The sequence below is a fragment of the Gavialis gangeticus genome, unplaced genomic scaffold (genome assembly GCF_001723915.1).
Source record: "Gavialis gangeticus isolate Ggan-Ray unplaced genomic scaffold, GavGan_comp1, whole genome shotgun sequence".
NCBI classification, from domain to species: Eukaryota; Metazoa; Chordata; order Crocodylia; family Gavialidae; genus Gavialis; species Gavialis gangeticus.
Window position 1 is genome coordinate 23,536,794 of NW_017728993.1, and position 17,103 is coordinate 23,553,896.

Below are 17,103 nucleotides of genomic sequence, written 5' to 3' on the forward strand. Positions count from 1 at the left end.
TTTTTTTTTTTTTTTTTTTTTTTTTTTTTTTTTTTTTTAAGTATACGTGTCTGTTTAAGAATCCTATGACAAATGTTCTGGAAAATGGTTGACAGGGTTTTGTCAAAACCATGCTAATGGTTTGATCTAATTATCATGGCCAGCATGGATGGTACAAGAGGTATGAAATAGTATTAAAAAATTAAATAGTTCTGTTCAGAGAGAAGACTAAGGGAGAAGAATGTGAAATAGATAATGGTAGGGGGTGCAGATCCAGAGGCTCTATAGTTCCTTTCTCCCCAAAATAAAAGGATATGAAATGAAGTTGCAAGAACATATAGTATTTATTATCTTGTGGCAACGAGTTCCTTTGCTGGAAGTCAAGAGCATAGTTTAAATCGCATGAGGACTGAATATTTACGGGGATAGGATAACAGCACCAAGCATGTTGTCAGCTTGGTACACATGTGCCGATTGCTATGGTATTATAAGGTATTAGCTATGGTATTAGCAGTGGAGGCTAACCTTTTTGACAGACATACCACCAGTTAGCACACACCCTCCCTGAGTGTCACTCCAGTCCTTTTCCTCTGTCCAATCTGCTTTGCTTTTTGCTTCCTGCCCTATCTGCCATTGTGCTCCCTGCTCCCTCTCCTCATCTGCTATGTGCCACGCAGAAGCTGCCCATGTCACTTGTGGCACCTGTGCCACAGGTGACCACCCATGAGGCAGAGCAATGTTCACTGGAGCTTTATGATGGTTGCACACTTGTGTTTCTGTTTCTATGTCATTTTTCTGTTTTATCAACTCTCTGCCTAATCGGCTTCCTGATTTGACTTTTAGGTTTCTTCTGATTTTTGTGGGAGAGCTGGTCTGCTTATGATGAAGAAAAGCAATGACAGTTGTGGATGGTTTGAGGCTCTGTTCACTGCCTTCTGACCTACAGTAGGTTTGATTGTACATTAAAGCCACCTTTATGTTCTGCCACACAGAGATGGTCATCAGTCAGCCTTTCCCTATACCAGATAATGGCAAAAGGAAAAAGAAAAAGAGAACCAGAGCCACAGACCATCTTCCTGGGAAGTTTGAAGGTTGGTGTCAGTTTGCAGTGTATCTTAATTTTAACACTTACAGACTTTATTCCTTAGCTCCTGTCTGTTTTCTAAACTTAACCTTAGTTGCTGATGGTCAACAAAAGAAAATTCATGTTATTTCATCCCGTATCTCTACCTGTTTCCCCCAATTTACATTCCGTTCCTTAATTATTGTGGTGATGTCTCTACTTCATTTTCATTATAAACTTTTTATTTTGTTTTAGAGTAGACAAGGTACCACCCCTTTAAAATGTTTCTTCCTTGAGAATGAATGCATGTAAATGATGTTGTTAAGTCATGTGTATGTAAAATCCCAACTCATGTTATTGATTAGCTCAATGCAGTTGAACTAATCAATAACATATTTTATGAAAGTAGCACTGATAGGAAACCCAGTTTCAATTACTGAAGTTTAAACTTCAAAATTACAATGTTATATAAGGTATTTGTGAAGAACTTGGAGTTACTACAGATTTCTTAAGCTAGAGCATTCTTTGATAAAGCAATGATTAAATATGTTCCACTTGAGGAAAAATGTACCCACAGCGCTAAATATTTAAACTCCCCAATAGGTAAGAAAATGGGAATATATGAAAAGTAGACAACATTCCAGCAGTCATTGAGTTAGAAAATGTTTCCAATAGGACAGGATTGAAATTTCACTCCTACGATGAAATTCATTTTAACTTTGTTTGGGTGGCGAGCACAAGAGATGAAAAATGAAGCATAATTAAACCTGATGCATCTGACTGAAAATGCTGCATAAATCCAACTCCCCCAGTTTATTACCAAGATAATTCTCTCGGCTGCTTTCATATCAGAAATATTCATCAAATGAGTAGCTTGTCTCTTTGTTGTTCGCGGAAATGCTTCTCTTTACTGATTGCTTTGTTCTGGATTTCTTTGCCAGATTTGTATAAACTGACGACTGAGCTGCTTGGTGAGGGAGCCTATGCCAAGGTTCAGGGTGCTGTTAGCCTGCAAACTGGGAAAGAGTATGCAGTAAAAGTAGGTATAGCATCCAAAGAGAGAGCCATTGGCGCTTGCAGTGTTTTATTCCTGATATGTCAGTGATGAATGCCTGTAATTGAGCAGGTAATATCAAGGGCTTTCTAAAAAAGATTTCAGTGCTTGAAACAAAGTCTTCACTATCATACCTTCAGGCTGAAGTTGAAATTTTAGCAATGGGCAAAGCTTGCACAGAATACTAATACTGTGCAGTGGTTAGATCCCAGACCTGACCTCCCATTAACATTTTCTTTCATTTCCATTTTGAATGGAATATGAGCAGCCAGTGTCTTGATGCAGGAAAGTAGAGGGGAAATGTCCAGCAGAAGCTTTTTTTTTTCCAGTTTGCTTGAATAACCTTTGGTCCACCACAGTGCATTTACTTTTCTGACTGGAGAGCAGGTGGTTAGGATGGTTTAATTCAATAGCTTTTGGCAGAGTAGCCCAATGGATAAAGTGTTCCATTTACCAGCATGGTTTCACATATTGCTGTTTCTTCTTATTTGATAGGGGTAAATACTATGGCACAGATTTTTTTTTCATGGCATCTCCCATGGGGTTATAAAGCATTTGGGGCCTACTTTGACAGGCTCATTTTTGTCTGTATTTTGAGTCAGCAATTAATTGCAAGTGGAAGTGCTAGTCTAGGCATTTCACTGATTGTCTTAGTACACTCTTACTTGCCTACATCCTATGTGGACACCTACACTGAAGCTGGCTTGAAGTCTCTATAGCAATCTGGCCCTATAGTTGCTGAAACCTATTGCATTTGAATTTGTTGAAAGTGGAAAACTGACTAGAGCACTAGCGGCTTTATGAATAAACTGCAGTACAGAACTTGCTACCTTGCAGTACTGGCCTATGGGTTTCTTTTTTCATGGGTGCATTTTCATGCTTATGAAAGGGAGAAACTATAGCATTCAAGACAGAATTACAGTACTTGAAGCTACTTCATAGACTTTCAAACCTTATACCTCTCATTTAATCTCAACTCTTCTGCATCATCCTGTCTCTTCCTCCTTTTAACAGTGTCGCATTACATGCTTTGAGGTCCCCACGCTTGTGGTTTTCATGTGAGGAGGTTTCTGGTTGAGATCTGCAGAGGGACATTTGCACTAGCAACCCAAACTCTGATCTAGGAAAACCACTTAATTAGATGCTGTAGCAACTTTGTGCTTTTCTTTTTAGTGGTATAAAACACTTTCTTGCAAAAGCTCAACAGGATTTCCTCTTCTATTCACACATAGTTAAAAATGGCAGGAAAAAACTTGCAACTGATAAACCAGCTTGTGGGTTCTGTTTCCTTTTTTCTCATCTCTCTCCTTGTTGTTCTTATAATTGCTCTCAATACCAGAGTAATCTGGATGCCTTCCAGAACTTAATTAGTTGAAGCGATTATAATACTTACCGCATGTGAAGCTTAGGAAGCCATATATGTATATCCTTGGGACAGGGCATGACTAAAATTCTAACTCTGAATGTCTGGCATCCAAAGCCAAATCCAAATCCAAAGGCTTTTTTAAATAGAGACTCCAATTTTTTTTAACAGATAATTGAGAAGAAGGTTGGACATAGTCGGAGTAGGGTTTTTCGGGAAGTGGAAACATTGTACCAGTGTCAGGGTAACAAGTAAGTATTGAGTTTCATATTTTATTTTTAGTGGGCGTTTCTTGTAAGTGTGGGACTGGGTGGGGCAAGACACCTTTTTGTCCCCAACCCTTCAGATCAGGTTAGAATCCAACTTCTGTTTTAAATGGGTAACTTTCACTTCTGCTAGGTTTGCATTTTGTCTGAAAGTTGGAAAAAAATATTTAGAAAAAGGGGGAGGCTTCAAACCTATAGTATCCAGATTAGCATGGAAGTAATATGGGTGGATGATGAATGGCCTTTTTTGCTTTTCTAGTTTTGTCTTGAGAGACTTAGTTACTCTTATTATCTCAATATTGGTAATGTCCCATATTTATGTACACAGGTCTCCTATGTCAGGCTCTTTGCAATTACCTACTTAATATTGGGCACATTATGGCAATATTGCAAAACGGGTCATACTTAGTCATCAAAGGCAACTGAAAAAACTTGTCTGGATCAAATACTAGTGCCTTGTGCTGATACTTTTGGTAAAGCCTCTTTTAAAACAAATGTATACACTAGGCTGATAGACCTTTGTTAGCTTTTCTAGGGGGAGAAATTGCTACATCTGCATTTCTGTTATGCAGCTAATGCTGTGTATGAGCATATAGCATGTCGGTGATAAAACCTGGAACTGTGATGACAGTGTGAAGTATAGATTTTGAATATACCATAAACGTAGAATTGTCTTATCAGTAAATCTAATTCTTAAGATACCTAGAGATATTTATACTTTCTGCTGCAGAGGACACAGTCTACTTAGTTGTGACCACTAGGTGATTGTGCTGAGCCCAAAGTATAGGTGACAGATGCTGCTGTCTCCTTTGAGCACTATGAGCTTTCTGCCCTGTAACTTGCAGAGAAGAAAAGCAAGTAATTATTTTTATTCTTGCCTTTGGGACAGATGTCCTGTTCCAAATTATTAACTACAGCCTATTAGAGGTTATCTTCTTTTCAAGTGAACGGTAACGTGGCTCTTTTTATAACCTTGCCTGGTGTACCGCATTATGTTTCAGTGACTGAAATTTAAGTAGTGGAGTCTGACTGTTGTGAGGTGATGGAAAATACATCCTTTTAAAATGTCAGTTTATCACAGCAGCTCATTAATTAGTGATTTTATTTTTGTCAATAATTATTTTAACATAGATAAATAGATATTCAATACACTCTTCCCATTGTGTTTTTGTTTTTTTTTATTTTCTCTAAGGAACATTTTGGAGTTAATAGAATTTTTTGAAGATGACACAAGGTATTACCTTGTCTTCGAGAAATTGCGAGGAGGTACTGTACAGTATAATTGTGCATTTTTCATTAACAGTTAGCTTGATCTGTTCTTCCCTCTGCTTTTGAGAGCTTTTAAGGCAGAAGGTGAAGAATTTATTTTAAATGCATAGATGCTTATGTGGAAAAAAATTGAAATCATTTATAGAGAGTAGCTTTTTAGCATGCTCTCCGAGACTTGTCTTCATAAAAGAAAATAGATCTGGTTATATGTTTTACAAATCTTCTGCTTTATAATTAAGCAATGACAATGTTAACTTTATCAGGATGGAGGACATGCAGTATAATTATCAAATCAATGGTTACCTCTAGGTGAAGTGGTAGAATGCACAATTTGAAGTGTTTTTACATTATCTTAACAGAAGCAAAAATACTGGGGGTATAACATGGAGACAAGGAAGCCTGGTGGTATCTTACTTCACCATACTGTGGTGTTCATGTGCTATCATTTATTTTTTTCCTGGAAATTGAAGGGGAAAATGTCTTGTGATTGTAATCACAAGGCATTTGCAAAATGCCTTGCTTATGTCCTGTCTTGAAGTCCTGGTCAAATTCATTATTCCTTTTTACCGGTTCTCAGACCCTATATACAACTTTTTTTTTGTGCTTGAAACCTCAGCAGGATTGAGGTATTTCACAAAGCCACACACTTTGCTTGTCCCTGTAAATGTCTGCTTTCTGATGTCACTGTCCCCAAAGCTGTCTGCTGTTGAACCACATGATGCACAGGAAACGCATGCTTTTTCAGTACAAACTAATTGCCTTATCTCCAGTAGGCATGTTTCGGTACTGAATTCATTCTGCATTGAATTCAGTCCCTCTTTTTCTCTCTCTGAATGGTCCACCATTTCAGGCTGGCTTCTTTTAAAGCTGCATTTACTTCATTGAGGCAAAGATTTCCTACTTAGGTTATAAGCTATTGGCTTTTTTCTTTCTCTAAGGTGCTGTCAGTATGGTTCCTACATCAGTTTGCAGGTGGATTATTTAAGAGGGACTCTCATTTGTTCTTTCCTTACCCTTCTACCTTTTTCTGCTTCTAAAGCATCTTGCATAGCGTCTACACGCGTAGGGTGTAAGAAACTGAGTTTGGGACCAGAGGGTGTAATTTTGTATCTTTTACATATAGATATAATCTGGTTGCATTACCGCCACTATTTAGTGCAATTCCTTTGTGAGAGGATTTGGCAGACCAGTGATGAGCAAAGAAGTGATCTAAAGTAAGCTTGTTTAAAAGAAAAGAGAAAAAAGGCTTGTTTCTTTCTACCAAGTGAAACGCATACCTTTTGATTGACCTGGGCCATTTCATTTGCTGCCTTTCTGTAGAGTCCCCAGGAACTGCTTCATAAGGACAGACAGGAAAGCTTATTGCTTTCTATAGCTATACATAACAGCTCTACAGGAAAGACCCTCTGAACTCAGTCTGCTATAAAGGGGCAAAGCTTAGCAAGCTAGCAGATACTGCCATCAGCGCAGGAGAGCTCTTGCGTGATTTGACATTTTCCAGACTCTACCTAGGAGTAGGCTTCTTCCAGGCCTTTTGAAGCATTGTTTCCTCAGCTCAAAAAGAACCTTTGTGTCCATACCCCAAAACCTAATACAGGATCCTTTTTCTAAGTAAGTATAGCCTAGTGATCAGAAGCTTAGTTTTACCGATCTGTTCCAATAGCCATTTCCCTTTTCTATCTGGGGCACTGTTTAAGCAGGAGTGGTAGCAGCAGCATAATGGATAATTGTTGGGGAACATCAGCCTCCATAGCCCAGGGTGCAAAGTTTCCTTCCTAGAACTTAAAAACAATAGAGTTGAAGCAGTTTAGAGTATAAACCTCTACTGCAGTGATTTTCAATCAAGGTGTCCCAAGATCCTTTCAAGGGTGGACAGCAACGATAGCATGGTGCCACAAAATGTTAGCATGGTTGTGTGTGCAGACATGATTCACAAGATAAACCCAGGGATTTTGAGTAGGAATCCAAGGACTCGCACACACGTGTGCAGAGCCTGCTCTGACGCGCTGGAAATCCAGCATGTCGGAGCAAACTTGATTCATTCAGTCTGCTGGAGCACACAAATCAAGTGCTCTGGCAACCTTCCATGTCACATGTATCAGCATCCCCACATGTGTCCATGCTGAAAAAATGGTAGTGGGGTGCTTTGAAATAAAACATGTTCAGTGAGCTTTTGTTCAAAGCACTTCACCACCATTTTTTTCAGCGCGGGGACCCGTAGGGATGCTGATACACGCGATGTGCAGGCGCTTTTAATTAGCCCAACTCGCTAATTAAAAGTGCCGGGCACCACGTCCCAGCATGTGTAAAAATTCCCCAAAGTATCTGCAGACGCTACCTCAGCCAGACAAAGGGTGTTTGTGCCCAAAATCTTGCTAAGAAGAATTTTTCCAACTCTTTGAGTTGGTCTAATAAAAGATATCGGATTTACCCGAAGAACCATGTCTGCCTATGGCCTTAGACCAACATGGCTACAATATACACCCCCAGAGCGTTAAAAAAAAACTCTGAGCTGTTGTTGTCTTTCTGGGTCCTTTGCAACAGAGTTTGCTTTATTCTTTTTCTGTGGTTAAAAAAAAAATATGTGAAAACTGAGAGCTGGCATTTTCCAACAGGTGCTTTGAGTCTAAGGAGGTTGACAATCACTGCTCTACTGCCTCAGGGCTTTCATTTTGGGTGCAATTCTCCTTCTGTGCTTGACTTCTAGGGCAATTTACCACTTCAGTGCATGTTACACAAAATAGGTGATACCTGGCTCATTTGGTTGCATGGCAGAGACTGGCTTTTATGATCTTCCTAACATTTGGTGGCAGCTGAGGTGCTAAGACCTTGGATGAGGTTTTTGAAATGTATAGGAAACTTGCACAACTTCTCTAATATCCTGATGTGGTAGGAAATGGGTATTCTCCTCCCCCCACCCCCTCTAGCTTTCCTGACACTCTAGAGCTGTGATGCTCAGTCTTTTGGCCCAGGTGGGTGGTACAGAACCCATCCTTGGGCCGGATCAAGCTGTCTGCAGGCCGGATCTGGATGTGGGGCCCAAAACTGTTCCCTTACCCCGTGCATGCCAGGGAGCTGGGAATTTGGCAGTGGGAGAGCAGTGTCATGGATGATACGGCACCCCAGGCTGGAGGTTGAGCACTCTTGCTCTAGAGCAGTGGTCTCCAAAGTGGGGTGTGGGAAGAAAATATTAGAACTTCTATTTCTATTTATATAAATATACATATATTGGGAGTGCATGGACAAAAATTTTTTACTGATAGGGGTGTGTGATCAAAAAAGTTTGGAGACCACTGCTCTAGAGCGTCTGCTCTCAAGCCAAATTATACATTCGGTATGCCTCCTCATTTCTTAAATCCTTACTCTGTTCTGTCCATATGTGCTATTTACCAGGAGATAATCTGAAAGATGATACTAGATACAGGATTAAGGTTACTAGTCATTCCCCTGTAATTTTTTTAGTGAAAAGCATGTAGATGTGATGATGAATGAAACCAAAACTATGTAAACCTGTCCTTTTGGGCAAATTTGAAACCCTCTCTTAATCTAATTACAGATAGTTGATGTAATTGAATTACCTTTTGGCCCTGCTGATTCTGAGGTTAGCCCTCTGTTATAAACACACCATGGCTAATGCATCTCATCTTGAAGTAGACCAGACCTTTTACTAATACAGGTGGTATTTTGCATAAAGTAGCACTTGTGTTTTGTCTGTCACCTTCACAGGTTCTATCTTGGCTCACATACAAAAGCGAAAACACTTTAATGAACGCGAAGCCAGCAGGGTGGTGAGAGATGTTGCCTATGCTCTGGATTTTCTGCATACAAAAGGTGAAAAAAAAATCCTCAGTCTATTCACCAGTTTCGGTCTTGATCCTTCCTCTTTTGGAATAAGGCCAGTTAAATGAGAATCCGGGGATCACTATAATATTGAAAGTTACATCTGTTTTTGATGTAATTTATTGATTAAGGCAGTGTGGAAAGGCTGCTTTTACATCTTTATCTTCTGTTTTAGTCCTATGTGGAATCTTTTTTTAAGATACTTACCTGGGGTACTCTGATTATAGAAGTGTGTGTGTGTATTACAGACAGTTTTCTTTGGGTAAATGTGATATCTTTCATTAGAGCAACTCAAATAGTTGGAAAAAATCTTCTTTGCAAGCATTTGGGTACAAACACCTTTTGAAAGCTTGCAAAGAGGCCCGAAAGCTTGCAAAGAAGATTTTTTCCAACTATTTGAGTTGTTCTAATAAAAGATACCAGATTTACCTGAAGAACCTTGTTTGCCTATGTCCTTAGATCAACACGGCTACAACTTATATCCCTGTGTGTACTGCAGATTCTTTTCATCATTCAAGGAGACAAGTGTAAGCAAACCTCCCTCCTTGCTTGAAGCAGGTGATTTCAATAGGGCTAGGTCCAGGTGCAGAGATCTGTGTGTGCACATCTGTTTGGGGAGGCTCATCTTACTGAAAATCTTATTTTCTGTCCTTTTTCAGGTTGGAGTAATTCAAAACTCAAAATGTACAAAGTGCTTTGTATAGCTTAGATATATTAGCATGGAAATCGTTTGGTACAAGTAAAGCTAAATTGTTACGATCTGGATTGCGGGCCCTCTATAGATCAAATTGTGTTGTTAATGGCATGCTTTCATCATTGTACTACTGGAGCATGAGAGTGGATTGCAAGTAACCAGACCTTAAATCAACAGCAGGTGGTGTAAACTTGCTTACTAGTTGGACTTGTATCCTCCCCGCTGACCACAGTCTCATAGGACATTAGGGCTGGAAGGAATCATAGAATCACAGACAATGAGGGTTGGAAGGGACCTCAGGAGGTCACATCTAGTACAGCCCCCTGCTCAAAGCAGGACCAGCCCCAGCTAGATCATCCCAACCAAATGTCAGGAAGTCATCTTGTCCAAACTCGTGTTCAAGGTAGTATTGTCCTGTTCTATGCCATCTCAGCCGAGTGTCCAACCTGCACTTAAAAACAGAGTGATGGCAATTCCACAACCTCTTTAGATTATGTTACACTGCTGAGCCACCTTTTGTATAAAGAAGGTGTTCCTAATATTCAATCTACATTTCCCCTGTTGCAACTTCCCCTGTTTCTACTTGTTCTGTTCCTGGCCCAGAGTAGTTGATCACATCCTCTTTAACTACCCACCCCCACCTTTCTTTTTAATTTGAAGCCTGTTATCAAACTCTTCCCTCCATGCCACCCTCCACCCCACACATACACTCTTCTTCCTGGAGATGAAGTAATCTCAGTTTTTTCTAGTCTTTTCTGTAGTACTGCAGCCCAGCTAATTCTCAATTTATACTTGTACATGTAATTTTCCAGACTAAATGCAGTATTTTGACATTGTCCTTATTGAATTTTATCGTATTTATTCCAGATCCTTTCTTCAATTTCTTAAGGTCATTGTGAATCCTAATGCTTTTCTCCAGAGTGTCTGCTCCCCACTCAGCTTGGTGTCATCAGCAAATTTACGTAGTGTGCACTCAATTCCCTTCCCTAGCAGGAGACCTGCCCTTTGTATAGTGTTGCCCAGGAAGCTTATGACACTTCTGCAAAATGATTTCATAAATTGCATCCCTTGTTCTGTGTTGAATTTGATTATATGGTACAGATCAGTAGAGCAGGGATATTGCCGTGGAATGGGCTTGCAGTAGTATCTCCTTTGATTTCCCCTTCCCCCCATATATTTTATGATTCTATTGTGTGGCATTGAAATAATTAGTCAAGTGGCACACAGACCATTTAATGCAAACAGGAAATTAAAGCCGTTCTATTGCAGATTGCTTTGTGGTGGAAGCACTGCTTTAAATGACTGCTTCACTCAAGCTAACGCAACTATTGATGTCGTTGGCAAACTCATTTGGGTAATAGTGTGCCCTTTACACTTACTCTGAGGCAAACATGGTTGACAGCTGCCTAATAAACCATTGCGTAAATATTTGGAAGCCAGGTGCTTGGTTTCCTGAGCAGTGCGGTGTAATTATAATACAGAACTTGAACGAGGTTGTTACAGGACTGGGTTGAAGAGCTAAGGCACTTAAATGTAGAAGTGGCATGAAATTATTTTAAGGCAAAAATACAAATAGTATCAGGAGCTTGCATCCCAAGCAAGAGGGGAAAAATTAATAAGGAAAGTGTAAAAACCTGTGTGGATGAACAACCACCTCAAATGGGCTATTAAACAGAGGGTCTACAAGCAATGGGAAATAGGATTGATGGATAAGGAGAAATAGCTTTCTATTAGAGCTGTGCGAAATTTTCGCCCGACGTTTCGTTTTGAAGCTGTTCCAATGCATTTCGAGCTTGAAACAGCGAAATCAAAACAAAAGCCTTTGAAGCGAAACAAGGGAACTCAAAATGTTTCAAAGTGTTTCGAGTTTCGAAGCCAGGCTTACTGGCTTCAGCACTGGTCCCGGGCAGGAGCACCCACCTCCTGTCATCCGGCAGGCAGATCGGGGGCTCCCCACACCCCTGGGAAGGCCTTTCAGGGGTGCAGGGCCCTGATTTTGCCTGCTAGATGACAGACCGGCACTGAGCGCAGCCTGCACCCAGCACCGGGAGGACCCCAGCACAGCCCCCACAGCCCTCCCGGGGGTGCTGCCGGGCCCCCAATCCGCCTGCTGGCTGACATGAGCCAGCTGCTGGTGCCTAGGGTCAGCAGGGCTGGGGCAGATCAGCTTGGGCGCAGACTGGGGCAGGGGAGGGTCCCTGCACCGGCTGATCTGCCCCGGGCCTCCACCTGGCTGGCTCTGGTAGGGGGCAGGGCAGATCAGCTGATGCGGGGACCCACCGCCCCAATCCCCGGGCAGGGAAGTGTCCCTGCACCAGCTGATCTGCCCTGCCTGCTACCAGAGCCAGCCAGGTGGGGGGTCTGAGTTGAGAGGAGCCTGGGACCGGTGGCAGCAGTGATCTTCCCAGTGCTTGGTGTGGGCTGTGTCCAGTGCCAGTCTGTCATCTGGCAGGCAAATTGACGGCTCACACCCCCAGGAGGACTTGGGCACAGCCCCAGCAGCGCTCCCGGGGGTGTAGGGGAACCCCCAATCTGCCTGCCTGCTGCATTTTATGTTTCCCTGTAATAACCTACAGGCAAAGCATCGAAACAGCATCAAAACAGTTTCAACAAACCGAAACTCGAAACGAAACACTGTTCCGTTGAAACAGAAGTTGAATTGAAATGATGTTGTTTCACACAGCCCTACTTTCTATGGTCAAAGAATTCAGAAAGTGAGAATAGATCTTGTGAAGACTATTAAGACAGCAAAAGCTTTCTTGGTCATGTAACCCCCCCCCAAATCATTCACCCAGTGAGTTCTTGGGTGAATGATTGCCCATGAAATGCAGGGAGCTAACCTCTGGGTCAGGAGGACCCCATCCAATCCTATCTTCCTGTAATGGATCAGAGATACAAATTTGAATCCACATCCCACAAAAACATAATAAACAGAGAAATACAGGATAGATGTTAGGGTCAGATATTGGGAAAACTTGTCACCCCACTGTAAATCTGTCATGGACCACCCTAGGAGAATTGTTTATCTCATTAATCTTCTTCCATGCAAAGGAAAGTGGTATAGCCTGCACTGCTATCAATATTTTGAAGATTCCTTTTGGTTAGAGATCTAATTATTGCAATGTTTTTTAATCAAGTTTGTGTCCTGATCTAATAGACTTTGATTCTCTCCTCTTGAACATTTATGAAGTTCCCTCTAAAGGCATAGATCAGGAGTGCCCAAGTTTAGCCACTGTGATTCTGGGACCATTATTAAATTACAAACAAGTTAATTCAGATATGGTTGGTTGAAAAAGCTTGTAGTAATGACCTGTTTTAGGTCTTTGAAAAAAATGCTTTAGCACTATACAACCGTCTTCATGTATTGTTTGCACAGATCAGTGTTTAAAATCCTACTTGAAGACTTCTCCCATCAGTAACCAAGCAAATTAATTACTTGGAAGATTCCCTCCATAAGGCTTTTGAATGCGTCTTATCTGTACTAGTTTGGGAATTCCCTATCATCTCTTGTTTTACACAGCAATGAACATACTACAATATCTTAATTAATGGAACAACATTTTCCCCTGGTAAACAATCCTTTTTATTTGCCTCAAAGATAGTTATTTTCTTTCCGCTATTGTCACCAGTCAGTCTCAGTGAAAAGGCAAACTGTACTATTAAAAAGGTTAAAAAATTCTTTGGCTCAATTATTGTGCATGTAAATACACCACCTTATAGCTGACTTTCTTTTCTTCGCTAATCTTGTACATGTTTAGAATTATAAAAAGATATAGCAGGACTTGTAGAATTGTATTGTACAAATGTACATCACAAGTAAGATGTTTACTCCATCATTAAAGGGACTTGAAACAGACTGAGAACCACAATGTAGTATAAGGTGCCCTGGTAGTGAAGACAGGTAAAATGGGATGAACATATTAAACTGTCCCTTTATACACAGTTCAGTAATGTTTTTCCTTCTGTTTTAGGGATTGCTCACCGAGACCTGAAGCCTGAAAATATATTGTGTGAATCTCCAGAGAAGGTGCTCTTCAAATTTTTTTTCTTAATTCCTTTTTTATACCACTGGTCTTGATGCCTATGGTCTTGTTTCATTCATTCCTGGCTTCCGTACCTTAACCTTCCCCCCACCCCCACATGTTTTCAGGTATCACCAGTGAAAATATGCGACTTCGACCTTGGTAGCGGAGTGAAGTTGAACAGTGCGTGTACTCCAATAACTACTCCCGAATTAACTACTCCAGTAAGTAAAGTAGGCCTTTTCTGCTTCACTTGTAAAGCAGTTTGCTGAAATGAAGAGAGTTTATAAAGAGTGAACTGTAACTATTTTGACTATGGAGAGATCATATTTAATATTACTTGTTCAGTGTCAGATGTTGTGGGCATTCTGTAATTAAAGGAATAAAACATAGAGATCAGCATCATCCACTTAGGCACCAAATTAGCCTTTATATGCAGATGTTCATTATTACATTTGCAAGTTGCATCTTGTCTTAAATTAGATTGTGAATTGTTTAAGATGAGGGGCTGTGATTATATTTTGTGCAGCAACTTGCACAATAGGTCAGCCATCCAGATTGAGGTCTGTGAGTGCTGATACAATATGAATAATAAAATAGCCAGGCAGAAAACAAATGCCACATGGTTTCAGTGCTCTCAGATGTGCTTTTTGCAATTCCAGTTTTAGTGAACTTCCACTTGAAATGATGTTCTCTTGGGACAAAGGGGCAAATCACTGTAAGACAGCTCTATTGCTTTTTTCTTAAAGGAATCCTTCTCTAAATAGGGAAGGAATCAAAATTCACAGTAGATGATGCCTCTACTGAGCCTAGAACTAGTGGGTAGAACCTCTCTATCTTTTATCTGCTGTCCTGAATCTCCCATTTGATGAGGGAAAAGATGGTATCATTTCATAGCAAATTGTGCTTTGCTGTTCATTATCTACCATGTGAAATGCAGCCTATTTCATGCACATGATTTTTGTTGAGTAGTTGCAAAAAAATTAATGTTTAAGTTGATACTGCTTTTGGCTGCAAGACTTGAGTTTTCGTAGGGAGTGCAACACAAAAATAAGAGGACAGAAAAGTGTCCGTTGTCCTATCTGTCACAGGCTAAAGAAACTTACCAGTTTTGATTGTATTTATTTGATGACACATTTCTGTGAGTAACTTTCACATGATTTCTCTCCCTCAAATGCCATCATGATTCTTGCTGTACCATCCAAGAGCCAGAAGTAGTTACTTTTACCGTATGTTTAAACATACCATATGCATTAGCTGGAGCTTGTACACAATGTATTTGACTTCATGACTCACAGCCGGGAAGACAAATTGTGTGAGAATTGGGGGGTTCTTTAAAATACTCAAATGAAAACTTGTTTAGAAATAAGTGATTATCATCAATCGGCCGACTTGTTCCAAGGTATATTCAGGACTACTTTTCATGTGTGTTACATATTAAATATTGTTATCATGATTGCGCAGTCTAAGTAAACCAAATTTTTGTACATTTACATCCACTTTAATTCTTGCAGTTGCCAAGCAACTGGCATAGTAACTGATTATTTAGCTGTTTTATTTTGTTTGTCATTTACTTTGTGCTGTGAGATCTGCCATCACTAAAATTCCTTTTCCTTATTTTTTCTGTTGAAAAGGAAGCTTTTTGCATTGCTTTTATTTTTATGGTGATAACTGGGTTTAAATGGCAATTTTCTCTGCTTTTCAGTATTTGAGGTTAGTAGCTGGCTGTTGGAGGACTCAGTAGTTATCTGCAGTAAGAATGTCAAGCTTTCCACGATCTCTGTAATTCATAAGCGTATCCTCATATAAAGCCAGAGTACTACTTTTTGGCAGTGCAGTGAAAAGATTGTCTATCAGTGGAGCAGGAGGCTTTTTAAAGAATTTTACTTAAACAATAAATAAACCAACCCCCATTAATTAATTTACTTTTTATAGCCAGGCTTGATCGTGGCAATTATGATTTTAAAATAGCGTGCAAATGGAATATTCTGACTCACTTCTCCCCATCTGTAAGTCACACTTAACTACTTTCCATTCTGACAAGACTTCCTACTGCCCTTCCTTCTCTGAGTTCTGCATAGGTCCCATGCCATCAGAAACTACAGTTAGATAACTTTTTTTTGGAATTACTTGCTTTTTCCATGTTCAAAACACTTTCTTCATCGTAAGCTTCTCAGAATCCGAGTCTTACTCTTGCAACATGCAAAAAGCAGAATGGTTTTGTCTTGAAGCCACTATTGATATGGGAGATGAGATGAAAAGTCCCTGACTTCCAGTCCTGTATTTAGACAGCTTCAGTCATTTCAGTGTTCCTCTAAGTAGCAAAAGATGAAAATCTGGCCTGTTTTCATTGCCTGCTTTTTTCTGTTTGATTTGGGCGCACTAGCAATGACCACTATTTAGATTATTTTCTTTTCTGTCCCTTAGTGCGGTTCTGCAGAATACATGGCACCAGAGGTTGTGGAAGTCTTCACAGAGGAGGCCACATTCTATGACAAACGCTGTGATCTGTGGAGTCTTGGGGTGATTTTGTACATCATGCTCAGCGGCTACCCTCCTTTCGTGGGGAACTGTGGCACAGACTGTGGCTGGGACAGGGGAGAAGTTTGCAGAGTTTGCCAGGTGCCTCTATCATGTGTGGATCTCTTGGGGAGAGCTGTAGGTAGCCTTGTTATCTTGGAAAAGAGGCTGGGTTACTGAGCAAGCTGTGCTGGCTTCCTTGCATAGCTCAGCCCTTTAAGAAAATAAGCCTCAACTGAGAAGTGGGCGAGTGACTTAGTGATATGTACAAAATGCCCCTTTTAACTTCTCAGCTGAGACTTAGCAGCCCCTCTTCCTTTTGGGGGTTTAGAGGGTGAAATCTGAGGACTGGGTCTCATATTCCATTATCCCCAAGTAGGTTTAACATAATCAGAATCCTCCAGCTAAAAGTGGGATGCTGTCTCTTTAGGCATAGGGCTTGGAGCATCATACAGGGCTATTACATGGTGCAAATGGCCGGGCTTTTTTTGTAGAACAAGCTCTTTGAGAGTATCCAGGAAGGCAAGTACGAGTTCCCTGACAAAGACTGGTCTCATATTTCCAGTGATGCCAAAGACCTCATCTCAAAGTTGCTTGTTCGTGATGCCAAAGAAAGACTGAGTGCTGCTCAGGTTCTGAAGCATCCATGGTTACAAGGGGTAAGTAGAATAACTTCTCTTGGGTTGGACACAAGGCTGTTACTTCAGGCTTTGGCATTCTTCAGGTACAGAATTTATTCCTCGTTATGCTATATGTATTATAGATATAGGATTTTGTCTAAGGCCCCTGGCGCACGTTACACTTAAGAAATGATTAACCAGTTAATCACATCTTAAGTAGTTGCTTGGCTACACATTAATTCAGCTAATGGTCTGATAAAGCAAGGAATAAGCCACAAAGTTATTACACTAAATATGTGTAGTAACTTTAAAGCTGGTTCATAGCATGCCATTAATTGAACATGTGGCCAGGCTAATTGGGGCTCCCAGCTTTGTAGGCCCATCAGAATCAAAGGCTCTGATGTGCACCCGAG

General features: G+C 40.6%; 1 protein-coding gene across 2 annotated transcripts in view; it reads left to right on the top strand.

Annotated features, from left to right (window-relative positions):
• The window catches only part of MKNK1 (MAP kinase interacting serine/threonine kinase 1), a 32,818-nt gene that overhangs the window by 11,770 nt on the left and 3,945 nt on the right, over window positions 1-17,103 (top strand). For both annotated transcript variants that reach the window (XM_019501363.1, XM_019501364.1), the window contains 9 exons: window positions 972-1,070; window positions 1,984-2,081; window positions 3,631-3,710; window positions 4,918-4,991; window positions 8,721-8,825; window positions 13,500-13,555; window positions 13,679-13,774; window positions 15,978-16,172; window positions 16,565-16,729. In XM_019501363.1, coding sequence (XP_019356908.1) covers window positions 972-1,070; window positions 1,984-2,081; window positions 3,631-3,710; window positions 4,918-4,991; window positions 8,721-8,825; window positions 13,500-13,555; window positions 13,679-13,774; window positions 15,978-16,172; window positions 16,565-16,729 — 968 coding nt within the window. The remainder of the gene's footprint in view (window positions 1-971; window positions 1,071-1,983; window positions 2,082-3,630; window positions 3,711-4,917; window positions 4,992-8,720; window positions 8,826-13,499; window positions 13,556-13,678; window positions 13,775-15,977; window positions 16,173-16,564; window positions 16,730-17,103) is intronic.